Source organism: Heterodontus francisci, chromosome 24, assembly GCF_036365525.1.
Source record: "Heterodontus francisci isolate sHetFra1 chromosome 24, sHetFra1.hap1, whole genome shotgun sequence".
In the NCBI taxonomy this organism is placed as follows: Eukaryota; Metazoa; Chordata; class Chondrichthyes; order Heterodontiformes; family Heterodontidae; genus Heterodontus; species Heterodontus francisci.
Genome location: NC_090394.1, coordinates 38677413 through 38694543, shown reverse-complemented (window position 1 = coordinate 38694543; position 17131 = coordinate 38677413). Strand labels below are relative to the sequence as shown.

Sequence of the window (17131 nt, the reverse complement as noted above, 5' to 3'; positions counted from 1 at the left end):
ATACACTCTATTAGGATATTACTAGTCCAGGTTTGGATTTATTGGTTCTATGGCACACTTTCACAGTAAGCAGGGCTATTGTTCACCTAGACTAATTTGTAAATATGGTCATGCTTTGGGACACAGGAGGCAAGGCACTTTGCAGCAGGCACGAAATGAAGTATCTTCCCCTGACACCCCTCACCCACTTGTGATAACGACCAGTGAGAGTTTGGTAGAGACTAGGATATCATATAAAGGAAAGGACCTACGTGGAATCAGGGCTGAACTTGCAGCGGAGAGCATAGCGTTTGTGAGCTGGTATCTTGGTCTTGGGAATGAGCTGAGTGACATCGTCGCCAATCCCTCCTGTCAGGTTCCACACATAGCAATTACCCTGGAGAGAAAGAAAGAGCAGAGAAACAAGGTGGTGGAAGGCAGGCAGAAACCAACAGGAGGCAATCAGGCAGAAACATCAGTCGGACCATTGATTGCACAGCTCCCACCCCCAGCACAGGCCCCGCAGGTCTTATCCATGCTCCTCTAATTTGTGCCTCAGTCTGTTTTGGAGCAGGCTATGAAGATCTATGCTGCTCATGGGTTCCAGGTCACTTACCGAACTATTGATCGCTGCCATGTAGCTTGCATCTGGATCAATGTGAACTGCATTGACTGAAACATCTGGCTCGGGAATCAGCTGCTCGTTGTGGTCAGTTTTCAGGTCCCATATGTGAATGGCACCACTCTGATCACCAACAATCAGCTCTGCCTGCAAAACAAAAGTTGCAAAATCCCATGAACACAATCCACATGGTTCGGAATCTAAAGCAGAGAGTTTTTACACTGCACAATGAGGATGGGAGGTGAGCACATGAAGACTCCTATAGCTGCTGTTAATGTTCTTGAGTGGTGTGCCTGATAGCTTCTATAATGGCAATTAGATATCTCTAGGAATGATGGCCTTCAGTTAAGAGTGTGTGTCTGGGGTTGTTCTTCATAAAAGCAGAGAGGGTTAAGGGGAAATTTACTAGGGATAGCTTAGATAAGTAAAAACTGTCTCTACTAGCAGGAGGGTCAGTAACCAGAGAATATAGGTTTAAACAACATATGCAAAAGAACAGCAAGTTATGGTGATCTGAAGTGCACTGCCTGAAAAGGTAGCGGATGCAGATTCAACAGTAGCTTTCAAAAGGGAATTGGATATATACTTGAAAAGGAAAATTAGCAGGGCTATGAGGAAACAGTGGGCTAGTTGGATAGCTCTTTCAAGAGCCAGCAAAGGCACAATGCTCCAATGGCCTCCCTCTGTGCTATAAGATTTTATCATTAATCCAATTTTTAGAACAACATTCTATTTTCCCTATGTCTTACGACGTGGAGATATGGTTAGTTATTGAGATATACATTATCATCGGAACTCAGACCATAATCTGCCCTGCCACCCCTAACTATCACTATCCAGCCACCGTCCAATTTTAGTATTGCTTATTCATCTGCATCCTTTTGTTTCAGTTGTTCATGGGGCTGACGTCAATTAGGCTGCAATTCTTTGCCGTCCTGAAATAGTTATCATATAGTGATTACTTTTACCCCAAGTAATTTGCTAGACAACATGCAAGAGCAGAATTACCTAAGTAGGCCAGATTGTCAGGAGGGCGGTGTTCAGAGAGTGCAGGTTGCCTTTCCTGCTGAATGTTAGTGAACTAATTGGGTTCATCATGATTATTGTGGTGCTAGCCTACAAATGATCAGATTTATTGAATATAGTTTTCTATGGCTGAAACTGATCCTCTCCTCAAGACGCTTTGGACTACCAGCACTAATGTTTGGTGTAGCACCATTACCATACCATTCAATGCTGTCCAACACCTTTATTTTCATAGGGTCTAGACAAAGGTTTAACTCTTAAGACTATGATTTTGTGGGTTCTGTGAGTTAGGTGGAGCTGGGTGGGTCAGGTCACAGATTCAATCAGTACTGGAAAACTATGAAGAGACTTTACAAAGTGCAACAGCGCCACGCACTGGCAGGCAATGCATACTGTGGGCAAACTGAAATATGGATTTCCAGCTTCAACTCTTCTCACGTCTCCACTGCAGACCACACATACAGCTTCTCAAGGTGGGTTGGGAGACAAAGCCTGCCTTGCAGCTTTGATGCTGGGTAATGTGCCCCTTACCTGATTGGGATGCAGGCAGACACAATTGATAGGAGCATTGACCTGGAAGATTCTCTGACACTGCAGGTTACGTGACCTGTTGAGAGAGAAGGATTTCAGTCCATGTTTCAGATGGACAAAAACAACTTGCATTTATATCGCACCTTTAATGTAATAAAACATCCCAAAGTGCTTCACAGGAGCATCATAAAACAAAATATGATACAGTTACACAAGGATATATTATGGCAGATGATCAACAGCTTGGTCGAAGCGCTAGGTTTTAAGCAGGGTATTAAAGGAAGAAAGCGAGATAAGAGAGGCGGAAAGGTTTAGGTAGGGAATTCCAGAGCTTATAGCCCCGAGAGCTGAAGGCATGGCCACCTATGGTGGAGCGATTAAAATCAGGAATGTTCAGGAGTCCAGAATTACAGGAGTGCAGATATCTTGGAAGGTTGTGGGGGTGAGGAGGTTACATACAGAGTTAGGGAGGGGCGAGGCAATGGAGGGATGCCTGAACTTGATAGAACTTGGTGAATAGATTGGAAGATTCGAGATTGAAATTAAAATGGATTCAACAGCAAACACAAAATACAAAAGCAAAACACTGTGGATGCTGGAAATCTGAATTAAAAACAGAAAATGCTGTAAATAATCAGCAGGTCAGGCAGCATGTGTGGAGAGAGTGTTAACGTTTTGGGTCAATGGCCTTTCATCGCAAGTTCTGATGAAAGGTCATCAACCTGAAGCGATAACTGTTTCTCTTTCAGCATATCTGGCAGCATCCGTGGAAAGAGAAACAGTTATCGCTTCAGGTCGATGACCTTTTGTCAGAACTTACGATGAAAGGCCATTGACCCAAAACGTTAACTCTCTCTCTCTCTCCACAGATGCTGCCTGACCTGCTGAGTATTTGCAGCATTTTCTGTATTTATAGCTATAGAGGGATATAATGTGGAGATCTTTGCTAGATGCAAGGTACTGGTTTCTTGTGTGAATAAGGATAATTAAGTGAATGCATTGCAAGACCAAAATCCAGATGGAAAATGAGGAGACAAATGAAACAAATGGAGATGGACCTGGGAGTGAAGTGAAGGACCTGGAGGTAAAGACACCAAAAAAATTTGGACAGTCAATAGTGAGAAATACGATTAGTGAGTTTTGTAGATAGTGGGGAGAATTTTAACCTATGGAACTGCTCACAGTAGGGGGTTGAGAGGGTAGTGGTGGAGGCTGGCAGCAGGTCAGGAACCTGAAAGATAGTGAAGTAGGTTTTGTCGTGGCTCTTTAACTTAGCCATGGCATTAGCATCCTGCTGTTGGGTTTCCCAACCAATTGGAGCGGTAGGTATGATCAAGCCCTGCATCCGAGTGTTAAAGCTTCAATATTTAAAATAGACCCCACAAGGATCACAACTGATCCATTCTGCAAGTGTCAGGAGACAGATAAGAGCATTACTAATGGAGTCTCAACATGGGAAGGCTGCCCCTCCGGTTCTCGGAGGCAACCCTGGAGATAATGCTGCAGGCTGCAAGGGCCCACAGGGAAGTTATTCCTGACGGACAGGTGGAAGAGGCCAGCCTCAGAGCAGGCAGGGGTGGCTGGAAGTTTCGGAGGTGAGCAGCAGGAATGTAGTCCCACAATCATAGATACAGTGCCAAATGAGGTTCAGCGACCTCATCAGGGCAGGAAAGGTAAGTGGCATGTTGCATTCAAACACCAAGCCCCTCACTCTGACTTCCGTAGGCTTCTCCTGCACAACACTCCTCAGACCAACACACAATGCAGTTCCACCCAATTCTCTCTCTCGAGGCACCTCCTCACATTCCCATCTGAACAGCCAACACTGACGGACTCTCAACCTCATCTGATTGCCATCTCACACCCAAGCCTCACTGTCACCCTCCATCCGCATTCCGTTTCTCACACTCATAACTCTCTTTTTTCTCTCCTTGCAGAAGAGAATACTGACTAGCAGGGAGAGACAGAGAACCGTGGGGGACTGGCCTTCCAGTCAACTAATCCTGACTACTGTGGAAGCAGCAGCAATGGAGGTCAGCAGAGTGATGCAGTGCCTGGCCATTGGCAATGGAAAGACGAGGGGCTCCCAGTTACCTGGTAACAGAATTAGATATCACACAGGTACATGGCATACAACAATCACTCATGTTGATATGGTGTCACCTTTAACTGGAATATGATCATCTATATTGTTTGGACCGAGGCAGGAGGAGTGCACTGTTAATTCAGTCCCGCTTCTCCACAGGTTACAACGTATATTTAAATTTTCCCACTTACCGAAACCGTCAATCAGATACTCTATTTTTACCCCAGAATAGAAGTACAAACCAGGTTTCTTTAATAAAGAACAAAATTATCCATTTTTTATACCCCAAATCTTAACCAATAATAAACATACATGCGAATTGAAATATTATCCTAGCCCTCACATATACACTCACATACACAACTGGTTAACCGGGGGGAAAAAAAAGGGATTTCTGTTTAAAGCTGTTACAAAGAAACAGAAGGAATAAAAAAAAACCACTTCGGCTTAAAAGAGGTATGGAAGTAGGCTTTCAAAGAGATTCAGGCTTCACACTGGTCTTACATTAGGTGTGCAGCAACAAAGGTTTCAATTCTCTCACATTCAATGCAAAGTTCTTTCAAAGATACAAGGTTTCTGCAAACATTCAGGATTTCTTCAAATACAGGAGGCAACAGGAAACACACTTGACACAGGATTTGCTTTTCAAGAGAAAGATGGGCTGACTGGATCTTCTGTCTGGCTGGTCAAGAAGCAAACTCCAACTGCCTTTCTGTTTTTTTCCCAGGCCAAACACCAACTGGCTTTAACAGTTCAAAATGAAACTAAAACTGTTCAGCAGCAATCCTGTGACAGCTATAAATCGTGGTCTGTCATTTCCTTGTAAACATCTGCCCCTTTGGGTTAGAACACAACCCCCTGCTGGGTTCTTTACAAACAGGTCCCTTCCACTAAAACTTGCTTACATTCAGTCCAAACTTGCTGGTAACTTCTTTTATGAACAACCACAAAGTTCAGCCTCTTCAGTTTTAAAATCTAGATTCTCAAGTTTAACAAAAAATGGAAACCCTTAGAACACAATTATTAATTTGAAACCTTTCCCCATGTCAGTTCTAATTCATGTTGTTCATCTCCCACAGGTCATTCAAGCATAATGCAGGATATGGTGCAGGAAGCGGCCAAGAAGTCCTCAGAGGAGGTTACGCACTCTAAGAAAGCACCATCACTTGACTCATGTGCATCCTTCACCAGCTCAGATACACACGCCTTGCTGTAGCCTTCAAGGCAGGTAGCTGCGTTGTTACATGGTGAGGCACACATCACATGTGAGCAGGTACTGGAGACAGGGACAGCAGCGCAGGACACTCCAGGCTCTGCTGAGCTGGACACAGATGCTGAGCCTCGGGGCTCTTCGACCAGGACAACTATTTTGGAGCAGCAGGAGAAAATGCGAGAGGTTCTGTCAGTATTTCTAGAGACATTGCGCACGATTGGAGAGAGAATGGAGGAGTCCATCTCTAGCACGAGTGCCATGATGTCTCAAGCCTTTGCGCTGATATCCACCTCCAGAGAAAGCATGGCCACCTGCATGGAGCATCAGATGAGACAGGCAACATACTGCATGCTAGCTCTCATCAATAGCCAGCATACTCAGTTTGCCAGTTTAAACTTGATGGAGTAAAGGCCTGCTCGGGTCTGCAAATGAGACCCGACCCGAGCCCGAGAGAACCCCATCCAACCCCAAGCCTGACCCGGCCAGAGTCCTTCCATTTTTTCCTGCGCCCGGCCCGACCATCAGTTAACTTACCTTCCGTTTTTCACTTTGTTCCTTACCTGCACAAGCTTAAAATAACTATAACAAAATCACCTTTAAAGTCCAAAAAGTAAATTAACATTAGAGTCACTTACCTGAGGTGGTGATACAGTATGTCCGATCCGGCCCGACCCGAGCCTGAATGAAGGACCCGGAAGTGCGATCCGACCCGACCCAAACCCAACATGTTGTCGGGTCCCGTCTGGTTGGGTTCAGGTAGCAGGCCTTTAGGATGGAGGAAAGCCTTGACATGTCTCACTGAAGTTCAGCAAAGTACTCACTAGCTCTAGGGTAGCAGGGAAGTGTGGGTGGGCCAAGAGGGGGTTGATAGAGAAAGGGCACATGGAAGTGAGGACTCACTCCTCCCCCCTCAAATCAGATCTCCACATGCTGACTCTTATACCAATGGCTGAGTCTGTGCCTATGCAGGTGTAGGAGGGGCAGTCTTTGGCAGGGCCTTCATGGGCTCCAAAACCCAGAGGACCAGCCATGAGCATCGCAGCAGTAAGAGCAGGGGAATGAAGAGCCTGTCTCTAGCTCTGCTGGAGCCATGGGGGTGGTAGCACCATGCGTAGTAATAGAAAAAGGAAAAGACAGACTTTGTAGTTTCACTAGGGTATTCACTTAGGAGTTTAGAAGTATGTTAATGTGATATATTAACTGTAAATGCATTATAAACTTTATTTAAAGTCTCCATTGTCCAGTCTTCTCCATTGTTGCCTCTCACCTGCCAAGCAGACATCAGCCTTGAGGTAAAAGGTATGATAGGGGTAGAATATGAGCAGCGGGCGTCAGTGAAAGTAAGGATTATTGACTGTGGAATGGTTTGTGTTGGGGCAAGTGGGGAAGACTGTGGGATCAGCACTGGAGAGCCAAATGGCTGCACAGACTCAGGTTAGCTGAATTGTGCCTGCATGAGGCCTCCTCAAGCATCTCTGGCAGTTAGGTGTGTAGCTGCAGGAACCCTGACCACATCAGTCTCCTCCTCCTCTAAAGATGAAGCACGGTCATCACCTTCATCCTCCTGCAGTTCCAGTCCTCTCTGCTGTGCCATGTTGTGCAGCACACCACTATCATTTGGGACATGCTGGTGCATACTGAAGGGCACCCCAAATCTATCTAGGCACTTGAACTGCATCTTCACCTTGCTCAATAACCACCCTTCTGCTCATGTGGCTTCTGTTGTACCTTTCCTATGAATCAATGGTAAGGCTTCTCACAGGCATCAACCACATCCTTAGAGAGTATCTATTGTCTCCAAGCAGCCATCCGCTGAGTCTGTTTAGAGCTTGGAAGATCTGTGGGAGACTTGATTGGCACAGAACAAAGGCATCATAGAAGCTTCCTGAATATCTTGCACAGACATGCATGAATATCTTCTGGTTTCATACCAGTTGAACAGTAATGGAGTGGAATCCCTATCAATTGATGAATACTCCTATTTGATTTGAAGGCACCTCAATTGTCACATGGGTGCAATCTATGCCTCCTCGGACTTGTAGGAATCCAGCCACTGAAGAAAATCCAAGGGCTCTCTCCTCACTGGCCTCAACAGTTGCAAAGTGGATGTAAGTGATGGCCTTTGCAAACATGGCATCAGTCACCAGCAAGATGCACTACTGCACAGCAGATTGTGAAATCCTACTGATGTTTCCAGTAGATTCCTAGAAGGAACTGGAGACAAAGAAATTCAGAGCTGTGTCGATCTTGACCACTACTAGAAACGTGTGCCTACCTGGTCTACTGGGCAGGAGCTCTCCTTCTCGGAGGCAGCAGCTGTCAGTAACCATCTGCCAGAAAATCTGAGCTTCCAGACGCACTGTTGCTCAGTTGCACCCAGAAAGCTGGGGAGTACATCCTGCGTTGAGGGCATTGCCCCCTATAAGCTAGAGTTCTGTTTTCATCTTATCAGAGGTCCGAGGTAGAGCTGCATAAACTGCTCAAGTCACAATGGTCCAAGAGGCAGAAATTACCTCCAAAATCTTGACAATCACCTCCAAAGCAGTGAAAGCACATTCTCAGATCAAGTCCTGTGAGCAAAAGCCTTTCACTTAGTCAACGCTGCAGCTGTCCTCGTTCAGTATTTAAAGGTTTTCCAGCCAATTTCACAGACCCATCAATCCCCATTGTGCTCTCAACCTTACTGACCATTATGAGTTTCAGACAGCTCAGGAAACGTGTATGCTGGCAGTTAAAGCCAGAATAAAGGGTTAAATCTTCAGAAAATTGCCTTTCTACAGATCCAACTCACAGACCCGTCTGTCCCACAGGGGTTTCCTGCGCACCTTGAAATGCACATCTGTTAAATGCGGAAGTTGGCAGATTCACGCTAGGTTCCTGACATGCCAGCACTTTTTCCTCTTTAACCCCCTTTCCATGTCGCCCCTACACCTGTGCCCCCCTTGCAGGTTAAAATTTGCCCCAATGTCACTAGGCTTGTGCACTATTTTCCAGGACAATTGTAAGAGATCTAAAAAGGATAAATTAATGATGGGGCAGGAGGTCAATCTACTTGTGATACTATATGTAGGGACACTGATGAACAGTCATGGTTGCAAACCCATATCCCACCCTTTATGCACCTCAGTGTTTTGATTTATAAATTAACAATCCTTCTTCCTTATCTAAACAGTTATTGGTGGGAGTGTTTTACAGGCCACCAAACCGTAGTGGTAATGTAGGGCATGATATAAATCAGGAAATTAGAAGTGCATCTAGCAAGGGCAATGCAGCAATCATGGATGACTTCATTCTACATATAGACTGGGTAAACCTGATGAGCATCAACGCTATGGAGGAAGAATTCCTGGAATGTGTCCGAGATGGTTTTCTGGAGCAATATGTTGAGGAAGCAACTCGGGAACAGGCTATTTTGGATCTAGTATTATGCAATGAGAACTGGCTAATTAATAATCTGGTGGTAAAAGAATGTTTAGGGAAAAGTGACTATATTATGATAGAATTTTCCATTAAGTTTGAAAGATATGTAATTCAATCCAAAACTAGGGTCTTAAATCTAAACAAGGGTAACTATGAAGGTATGAGGAGCAAGTTGGCCATGGTGGATTGGAAAAATACATTAAAATGTTTGACAGTAGATAGACAATGGCTATTATTTAAATAATTAATGCATAGTTTTCAAAAAAACATATATTCCTTTGAGGCAAAAGAACCCAATAGGGAAAACGAGTCAGCGTGGCTAACAAAGGAAGTTAAAGATAGTAGTAGATCAAGGGGAGGGGGGGGCTTATAAAAGTGCCAAAAAAAAGTCATAAGCCGAAGGATTGGGACAATTTTAGAATCCAAAGGAGGGCCAAGAAATTGATAAAGAGAGAATAGAATATGAATGTAAACTAGCAAGAAATATAAATACAGATTGTAAAAGCTTCTATGGGTATGTAAAAAGGAAAAAAATTAACAAAGACAAATGTGGATCCATTACAAGCAGTGACAGGAGAATTTATAATGGGAAATAGAGAAATGACAGAGAAGCTAAATAATTATTTGTGTCTGTTTTCACAGAGGAAGATACAAGAAGTCTCCCTGAAATAATTAAGACCCCAGGGTCTAGTGAGAATGAGGAGCTGAAAGAAATTAGGATTAGTAAAAAAAGTAGTATTGGAGAAATTAATGGGACTGAAAGTTGACAAATCCCCGGGACCCGATGATCTTCACCCTAGACTGTTGAAAGAGACGGCTACAGAGATAGTGGATGCATTGGTGATCATCTTTCAAAATTCTATAAATTCTGCAATGGTGCCAGCAGTTGGGAAGGTTGCAAACATAACCCCGCTGTTTAAGAAAGGAGGGAAGAGAGAAAACAGGAACAACAGACCTGTTAGCCTAATGTCGGTAGTAGGGAAAATACCAGAATCCGTTATAAAGGATATGATTAGTGGACACTTTGGAAATAATGGTCTGATTGGACAGAGTCAACATGGATTTATGAAGGGGAAATCATAACTGACAAACTTATGAGTTTTTTGAGGATGTTACTAGCAGAATGGATAAGGGGGAAAACCAGTGGATATGATGTATTTGGATTTTCAGAAGGCTTTCGATAAAGTCCCACATAGGAGGCTCGTAAGCAAAATTAAAGTGCATGGGATTGGGGGTAATATACTAACATGGATTGAGGATTGGATAACAGTCAGAAAACAGAGTAGGAATAAATCGAACACTCTCGGTTTGGCAGGCTGTGACTGCAAGGATCAGTGCTTGGGCCCCAGCTGTTCACAATCTAAATCAATGCTTTGGATGTTGTGACCAATTGTAATATTTTCAAGCTTGCGGATGACACAAAACTTGGTGGGAATGGGAGTTGTGAGGAGGATGCAGAGACGTCAAGGGGCCGCCTGAGTAAGTGGGCAAGAGCATGGCAGAGGGATATAATGTGGATAAGTGTGAGGTTATCCACTTTAGTAGGAGGAACAAAGCTGCAGAGTACTTCTTAAATGATGAGAGATTGGAAAGTGTTGATGTCCAAAGGGACCTAGGTCTCCTTGTTCATAAGTCACTGAAAGCTAGCATGCAGGTGTAGCAAGCAATTAGAAAGGCAAATGGTATGTTAGCCTTTATCGCAAGAGGATGTGAGTACAGGAGCAAAGAAGTCTTGCTTCAATTATATAGAGCACTGGGAAGGCCATACCTGGAATATTGTGTGCATTTCTGGTCCCCTTGCATGAGGAAGGATATACCTGCCAGGGAGTGCAGCAGGAGTTCACCAGATTGATTCATGGGATGGTGGGATTGTCCTGTGAGGAGAGATTGAAGAGACCGGGCCTGTATTCTCTGGAGTTTAGAAGAATGAGAGGCGATCTCATAAAAACTTACAAAATTCTTAAAGGGATATACAGGGTAGATGCAGAAAAGGATGTTCCCCCTAGCTGTGGGGTCTAGAACCAGGGAACACAATCTCAGAATAAAGGGCAAGCCATTTAGGACTGAGATGAGGAGGAACTTCTTCACTTAGAGGTGGTGAATCTTTGGAATTCTCTGACCCAGAGGGTGGTAGAAGCTCAGTCACTGAGTAAGTTCAAGACAGAGATCGATAGATTTCTAGTTGCTAATGACATCAAGGAATATGGAGATAGTGCGGGAATATGGCATTGAGGTAGACGATCAGCCATGATCTAGAATGGTGGAGCAGGCTTGAAGGGCTGAATGACCTACTCCTGTTTCTCTGTTCCTAGTTCTTTCAAGCTGCAGATATACTGCCACTTTCATAGCTCTGTGGCACAAGTCATGTATTCCAGTATGGAAAAAGTGGCATAAAAGCTCGGGAGTCAGTTCATCAATCTGGCTCTGTAGCACACTACAGTGGAAGTGAAACCCTTAGTAGTTGTAGAGGTTTGAAATTTTCAGGGGTAGTATAACTTTGGTTTTGTATAATTCAGGCAGTTGTAACAGGACATCAGATGCAATATGGGAATATGATGTAGTGGCAATAATGGAAAGGTGGCTTAAAAATGGTGAGGAGTGGGTGCTTAATATACAAGATATAAAGTGTTCAGAAAAGTTAGAGAAGGAAAAAAGGGAGGTGCGGTGGCAGTACTGATTAGGGAAGACATTGTAGTGCTGGAAAGAGGGTAGTCCTTGTGGGGGCAAGGACAGAATCCATTTAGTTCGAGTTGAGAAGCAAAAAGGGTACGATCACGCTACTAGGGGTATTCTATAGGCCTCCAAGTCATGAGAGAGAGATAGAAGAGCAAATCTGCAGGTAAATCACAGAGATGTGCAAGAACAGAGTGGTGATGTTGGGAACTTTAATTACCCAAATATCGATTGGAAGGATTTAAGAGTAAAGGGAAAAGGAAGGGGAGGAATTTGTGAAAGGTGTTCTGAACTTCCTTGATCAGTATGTTCTCGGCCCAACTAGAAAGGAGGCATTGCTGATCTGGTCCTGGGAAATGAGGTGGACCAGGTGTCTGTGGAGAAGCATTTGGCTAAGAGTGATCATCGTATCATAAGGTTTAGACTTGATATGCAGAAAAGCAAGGAATGATATAAGGTAGAACGACTAGATTGGAAGAGGGCTAATTGCAATGTGATGAAAAGGGTTCTAGCCAGGATAAAAATGGAACCAAAGATGGACAGAAAAAGCTGGAATGGAAAAATTGGTTATCTCAAAGCAAGAGATCCTTCAGGGCTAGGTATATTCCAGCAAGAGTAGGTATATTCCAGCAAGAGTGAAAGGTAGGGGAACCAAAAACAGGGCTCCTTGGATGACAAGGGAGATAGAGATTATGATGAAACAAAAAAAAGGGTGTATGATGCATGTCAGGGGAATTCGTCAAATGAGAACCAGGTCAAATACAATAAGTTAAGAGGGGAGGTGAAGAGGAAAATAAGATTGGCAAAGAGAGAATATGAGAATAGAATGGCAGTCAACATAAAAGGGAACCCAAAAATCTTCTACTGGCATGTAAATAGTAAGCGGGTAGTAAAAGGTGGAGTGGATCCTGTTAGGGACAAGGATGGTAATATATGCTTAGAGACACAGGGCAAGGCTGGACTTTGTATTGGTGTCTGCTAAGGAAGAGGAATCTAACAAAATATTGGTAGAAGGGGACAGAGTAGAGGCAATGGATAGGATAAAAATTGAGAGGGAGGTGGTACTGGAAAGGCTGGCTATGCTTAGGGTAGATAAGTCACCTGGTCCGGATGGCTTGCAATCCCACGTTGTTATAGGAAGTGAGGGCGGAGATAGCGGAAGAGCTTGCCATAATCTTCCCATCTTCCCTAGATACTGGAGAGGTGCCAGAGGACTGGAGAGTGGCAAATGTGGCACCCTCATTCAAGAGATGATGTAAGAACAGTCCAAGCAACTATAGGCCAGTTAATTTCACATTAGTGGTGGGTAAGGTTTTAGAAACAATGATGAGGGGGAAAAAAAGTCAACAGGCACTATAAGAGGTTTGAGTTAAGGATAGCCAGCACAGATTTGTAAAAGGCAGATCATGCTTGACTAATTGAATTTTTTGATGAAGTAATACAGAAAGTTGATGACGGGAATGCAGTGGATGCTGTCTATATGGATTTTAAGAAACCGTTTGATAAAGCACCACATAAAAGGCTGGTTAACAAAACTTGAGGCTCATGGAATAGGAGGTTGAGTGTCCAATTGGATAAAAAAAATTGACTCAGAACAGAAAATGACGCATCATAGCAAATGGCTGTTTTTCAGACTGGAGGATGGTAAAGTGTTCCCCAAGGGTCAGTGCTAGGGCCACTGCATTCCTTTACTATAAATAAATGACTTGGATCTTGGCATACAGAGTAGAATTTCAAAATTTGCCAGTGATACCAAACTTGAAGCAGTGGCAAACACTGAGGCGGATAAGAATGCCTGCAATGGGATATAGATAGGCTAGCAGAATGGGCAGACAAGTGGCAGATTGAATTTAATACAGACAAGTGTGAGGTGATGCATTTTGGCAGAAGGGATAGGGTGAGGTAACGTAGACTTAATGGTGCAGTTCTAAAGAGTGTGCAGGAACGGAAGGACCTGGAGGTGCATGTGCATCAATCTTTGAAGGTGGCAGGATATATTGAGAGAGTGGTTAGCGAAGCATATGGGATCTTGGGCTTCATAAATAGAGGCATAGGGTCCAAAAGCAGGGAAGTTATGCAGAACGTTTGTAAAGCTCTGGTTAGGCCCCAACTGGAGTATTGCGTCCAGTTCTGGTCACCACACTTTAGGAAGGATGTGAGAGTCCTTGAGAAGGTGCTGAGGAGATTTACCAGAATGATTCCAGGGATGGAGGAATTTAGTTACAAGGCTACTTTGGAAAAGCTATGGTTGCTCTTGCTGAAGCAAAGGAGATTGAGGGGAGATTTGACAGAGGGGTACAAGATTAAGACAGGCTTAGATAAATTAGACAAGGAAAAGCTAGACAAGGAAAAGCTGTACAAGGACTGGGGCACACAGGTTTTGGAAAAGAGATGCAGGGGGAAATATGAGGAAGAATTTTTTTTAATGCAGCAAGTGGTAATGGAACTCATTGCCCACGAGGGTGGTGAAGCGGAGACAATGATTTCAAAAGGAAATTGGATGGACACTTGCAGGGCGACGGGGTCGATCGGGGGAGTGGGACTGACTGGGTTGCTCCATGGAGAGCCAGCATGGACTCGATGGGCTGAATGGCCTCATTCTCTGCCATAAATGATGCTATGACTCCATGAATGCAATGTGCCACTTTGAACACATGCATGTGACTTCATGTGCATATATATGGGGTCAGTAGTACATGTCTGCTCAGAGGTAGGACCCAGCTTCAGATTTCAAATGTGAGTAGGAGCATAACTTGTATCCACGCCTGTGACACAGGCATAAAGGAGGTTTTGGGCTCAAGCCCCACTCTAGAGACTTGAACGTAACTCTAGGCTGACACTCCAGTGCAATACTGAGGAAGCGCTGCACTGTCAGAGGTGCCATCTTTCAGATGAGACATTAAACTCAGGCCACATCTGCCCTCATGGGTGGTCATAAAAGATCCCAGGGCATTATTTTGAGGAAAAGGAGGAGAGTTCTCAGGTAGTAAGCCTGAGGATTGGGAGTGCTTCAGAAACCAGCAAAAATGTTGAAAAAAGGGAAAAAAATAGAATATAAGAGTAAACTAGTCAGGAATATAAAAACAGATTGTAAGAGCTTTTACAAGTATATTAAAAGGGAGAATAGCTAAAATAAACATTAGTCCCTTAGAGGCAGAGACAAGAGAAATTATCATGGAGAACGAGGAAATGGCAGAGACGAACAAATTACACACCAGAAATATAGAGGGTAACCAACCAAGGGGCTAAGAGTGAGGAACTTAAGGTAACTAATATCAGCACAGAAAAAGTACTGGAGATACCGAAGGGACTAAAAGCCAACAAAATCCCAGGACCTGATGGTCTACACCCTAGGTTTCTAAAAAAAAGGTAGCTGCAGAGTTAGTGGATGCACAGGTTATGATTTTCCAAAATTCCCTGGATTCTAGAATGCTCCCAGCGAATTGGAAGTTAGCAAATGTAACTCCACTATTCAATAAAGGAAGGAGAGAGAAAATGGGGAACCTACAGACCAGTTAGCCTGACTGTCTTTGGAAAAATTCTGGAATCTATTAAGTAAATATTAATAATGCACTTAGAATATCATAGTATGATCAGACAAAGTCAACATGGTTTTATGAAAGTTTTTTGAGGATGGAACTCGTAGGATAAATAAAGGAGAAACAGTAGATGAGGTACACTTGGATTTCCAAAAGGCATTTAATAAGGTGCCACATAAAAGGCTGATACAGGAGATAAGGGCGCATGGAACTGAGGGTAATATATTAGCATGGTTAGAGGATTGGTTAACAGAGAGGAAGCAAAGAGTAGGGATAAACGGAGCATTTTCAAGTTGGCAGGCTGTAATTAGCGGAGTGCCGCAAGAATCAGTGCTGATCTACATTAATGACTTAGACGAAGAGACTGAGAGTACTGTATCTAATTTGTCAACGATACAGAGCTAAGTGGGAATGTAAGTTGTGAGGAGGACACAAAGAGGCTGCAAAAATATTAGACAGGTTAAGTGAATGCGCAACAAAACGGCAGATGGAGTATAATGTAGGGAAGTGTGAGGTTATTCACTTTGGTAGTAAGAACAGAAAAGCAGAATTTTTTTTTAAAAAGACATGAAACTGCCAAATGTTGAAGTTGAGAGAGACTTGGATGTACTCATACAAGAAACACACAAAGTTGGCATCCAGGTACAGTAAGCAATTAGGAAGGTAAACGCACGTTGGCCTTTATTGCAAAGGGATTGGAGTACAAGAATATGGAAGTCATAGTCGTACAGCATAGAAACAGGCCCTACGGCCCACCGCGTCCATGCCGACCATAATGCCTATCTATACTAATCCCACCGGCCTGCATTAATTCCATATCCCTCTATGCCTTGTTCATTCAAGTACCTGTCCAGATGTCTCTTAAATATTGCTACTGTTCCTGCCTCCACCACCTCCTCTGGCAGCTCATTCCAGATACCCACTATTCTTTGTGTGAAAATTTTATCCCTTTGATCCCCTTTAAACCTCCTCCCTCTCACCTTAAATCTATGCCCTCTAGTTTTAGTCACCCCTACCATGGGAAACAGACTCTGGCTATCTACCCTATCTATGCCTCTCATAATTTTATATATCTGTATCATGTCCACTCTCAGCCGCCTTCGCTCCAGGGAAAACAGACCCAGCCTATCCAATCTCTCTTTATAACTAAGTCTTGCTACAATTGTACCGTGCTTTGGTGAGACTACACGTGGAGTATGTGCGCGGTTTTGGTCTCTGTATTTAAGGAAGGATGTACTCGCATTGGATGCAGTACAGCAAAGGATCACAAGATTGATTCTTGGGATGAAAGGGTTGTCCTATAACGAGAGGCTGAGTAAATTAGGCCGATACTCTCTGGAGTTTAGAAGAATGAAAGGTGATCCCATTGAAACATACAAGATTCTGAAAGAGCTTAACAGGGTAGACACAGAGGTTGTTTCTCTCGGGTGGGGAATCTAGAACATGGAAAGGTCTCAGGATAAGTGATCGATCATTTAGGACTGAGATGTGGGAAAACTTCTTAACTCAAAGGGTTGTGAATCTTTGGAATTCTCTACCCATGAGAATTGTGGATGCTCCATTGTTGAGTACATTTAATGCTGAGATAGACAGATTTTTGGTCTCTCAGGGAATTAAGGGATATGGAGAGCAGGTGGGAAAGTGAAGTCAAGGCAGATGATCAGCCTTGTACTGAATGGCACAGGCTGTATGGCCTATCCCTGTTCCTATTTCTGATACTCTTAAAAGCAGCAGCCAATTTGCACAGGAAGATTCCACAAACAGCAATGCAATAATCTGTTTTAGTGATGTAGTTAAGGGCTAAATATTGTCCAGGACACTGGGCAGAAACACACTGCTCTTCTTCAAAGTAATGCCATGGATCTTTTACATTCAGCGGAGAGGGTGAACAAAGCTGCTGTTTAATGTCTCATTCGAAAGACGGTACCTCCAGGAGAACTGAAGGAACGATGCACTATCAACCTCGATTATGTGGCTCAAGTCTCTGGAGTGGGACTTGAACCTACAACCTCCTGTCTCAAAGGCTAGAGTGCTACCCAATG

General features: G+C 43.7%; 1 protein-coding gene across 6 annotated transcripts in view; it reads right to left on the bottom strand.

Moving 5' to 3' along the window:
- mlst8 (MTOR associated protein, LST8 homolog (S. cerevisiae)) overlaps positions 1–17131 on the bottom strand; it is a 33505-nt gene that overhangs the window by 5082 nt on the left and 11292 nt on the right. For all 6 annotated transcript variants that reach the window (XM_068056831.1, XM_068056825.1, XM_068056830.1 and 3 more), the window contains 3 exons: positions 2159–2234; positions 596–748; positions 252–376 (listed from right to left, as the gene is read on the bottom strand). In XM_068056831.1, the coding sequence (XP_067912932.1) occupies positions 252–376; positions 596–748; positions 2159–2234 (354 nt within the window). The remainder of the gene's footprint in view (positions 1–251; positions 377–595; positions 749–2158; positions 2235–17131) is intronic.